The sequence below is a fragment of the Penaeus chinensis genome, chromosome 8 (genome assembly GCF_019202785.1).
Source record: "Penaeus chinensis breed Huanghai No. 1 chromosome 8, ASM1920278v2, whole genome shotgun sequence".
Taxonomy (NCBI): Eukaryota; Metazoa; Arthropoda; class Malacostraca; order Decapoda; family Penaeidae; genus Penaeus; species Penaeus chinensis.
Genome location: NC_061826.1, coordinates 16620307 through 16622806, shown reverse-complemented (window position 1 = coordinate 16622806; position 2500 = coordinate 16620307). Strand labels below are relative to the sequence as shown.

The 2500-nt window shown below is 31.0% G+C and overlaps 1 protein-coding gene across 2 annotated transcripts in view; it reads left to right on the top strand.

The window, feature by feature from the left end:
* Positions 1 to 2289, top strand: part of LOC125028084 — a 5376-nt gene extending 3087 nt beyond the window's left edge. For both annotated transcript variants that reach the window (XM_047617397.1, XM_047617398.1), the window contains exons 2-4: positions 460 to 522; positions 648 to 901; positions 1324 to 2289. In XM_047617397.1, the coding sequence (XP_047473353.1) occupies positions 460 to 522; positions 648 to 901; positions 1324 to 1818 (812 nt within the window). In that variant the 3' untranslated portion in view covers positions 1819 to 2289. The remainder of the gene's footprint in view (positions 1 to 459; positions 523 to 647; positions 902 to 1323) is intronic.
* The last annotated feature ends 211 nt before the right edge of the window (positions 2290 to 2500 follow it).

The window sequence follows — 2500 nt, the reverse complement described above, 5'->3', positions numbered from 1 at the left end:
AGAGGAGGACTATTAGTATCCAAAGTTGTGGTTTGGGGAAAACAATCGAACCTGTTATGAGGCAGGCAAGATGAGCTTGTCAAGATTGACTCTTGAGGTTGAAAATGAAGGATGGTTGTAGCATTGTGACCTATTTGGTATTGGCTGACTGGCTGATTGAATACTTGCAATTCTAATAATATTTAAGTAAGAAATTAAGATTACTACTTTATACATTCCAGTAATAATGGATTAAAAGGAAACTTTATAAACTATTGAGTCCTTAATCTGAGGTATGAGTCTCTTGAAAATAACATCTTTATCCTTAAGAACTTTTGATATTATTTCCATTTTTGTTGGTGTCAGTTTTGTATATAGTGGATGTATATTGTAACTGTATCTAAGTTAGATGTTTATTGAACTTTTCATAAAATGCCTGATCTAGTGTTGATTGACTGTATATTGATATATATTTTCCAGATCAGGCCTATGCTACACAGAGGTTCCTCTCAGCTGTGGGTGAATACCATGTTGAGGAAGGAGGTACATACAAAGACTGATTTTAGAACTCTTTACATTTTAGTTAAATACATGTCCAAATATAGTATTTACATTTTTCTTTATACTCTTAATATATTTATACAATAATCTCTTTTCCTGTGTTGCAGAAGAAGACTTCAACCACAATGCTACCTTACTCTTAGTTGAATGCATCCGTGATAGATTTGACAAGTTCACGTCATGCAGGCAGGAAAGAAATCAAGTATACAGGGAGATCCAAGAAGAGTTTAGATCATATGGGTATAACTTATCAATTGAAAAAATACGGAGCAAGTGGAATAATCTCGTTACAACATACAAGAGAATCAAAGAGCGGCACAAGGCAGGGCTTGCAGGAAAAAGAGTTTGGGACTATTTCCAGGTAAAGTTATCTCCCTTATTATAATGTATAATCTTTGAGGATGACTGTGAGGGTTGCTTTTTGCCATTATATTACTGAAAAGTCATAGGGTACCAGTTTTGTTTGATATGGTTACTAAGCTTTAACTTTTTCATTTAGATAAGTATTATTAAGGCATTATAGTGTTTTGTAAATATATATGCTTTTATTTTACAGTGTAGTTATACATTTTTCCAGAAACAATATATGCATTACTCACTGAATGTTGTATAATTCTTTTAAATACAACTACTACTATATTTGTCCTTTGGTTTAAAAAAAAAGTATATACACTATCTTTTCAAAGAGTACACCATGATTGCTTTGATTTATTTCTTTACCATATATTTATTTCATTACCATATATTTATTTCATTACATTCCTTCATAATTAATTTTGGCAGCCCTTAGATGAGCTCCTCAGCCCTACTTACGAAGCCTCAGGACCAGCTGGATTGTCACTCCTCACCGGAAAGTTGGAGAAGAACGAGCAACAATCATCTGGCTCAAACAATTTCCAAAAAATCTCTTTGTCTCCAGAACCCTCCTTTTCACCTCCACTTGCCTGCTCACCTGTGACACACACAACAATCTCAATTCCCTCTACATCTAGTACACAAGAACTGAAAAGGAAGCATTCAGACACAATGCTGGGTCAAGAACAGATTGCAGACCGAGGGGAAAAGAGACAGGAGATGATGGAGCAATATTTTCACCAAATGAAAGAGAAGGAAGTTAAAGAAGATGAATATAAAAGGAGAAAAGAGAAGAGGGACAGGATGAAAGTGAGAGCTTTACAAAAAATAGGAAAAGAATTAGAAATAATTGCCAAAACTCAACTAGATCTTTTAAAGAAACAAGACCTTATTCTTGAAGTATTACAAAAAGGTAGTAAGTGATGTTTATTTATGCAGTAAACATTTCATTTAAAAATATTTTTTATAACATGGAAAATGTTATACAAAAGTGCCAAAGCCTATATATTGGTTAATAGTGGAAGTATTTTCGTGAAAAATATATTCTGATATTTTGTAAACAGAAAACTCAATAATTTTCGTGATGCTGCAGCTACAAGTTTAACCACTCAATGTTATAATAATAAGTATAATTTATAAATATAATTCACTTTTAAAATATTAAATACTATCAAATACATTATTAATAATATAACTCAATTTGCTTTTATCATTATTATGACAGATGAAATATATATAGACAAGAAAAGTATTCCAGATCAGTTACAATAATGCAGTTATTTACACCTCTACATTTTACAGAAGTAATAATAATTTTGTTTTTGATATACTACCATTATTTTCTGTGCCCAAAGATCATTTGAATTTATGTTGAATAAATCTCTATTGTCTTGACATACCAAAGAATTATGATTTCCACTTTTATACATAATTTCTAATGAAACCTTCCTTAAAAAGAATCATAGATAGAAGAATGAAAAATATGTAATAAATATTGACAAAAATTATTGTGCAGAAGAGACCCCATATATATTTAGCAGTTAATTCCAATATTGTATTAATTGTTCCCTATAAAAATGCTTTAGAATATACCTGGAGATTAAAA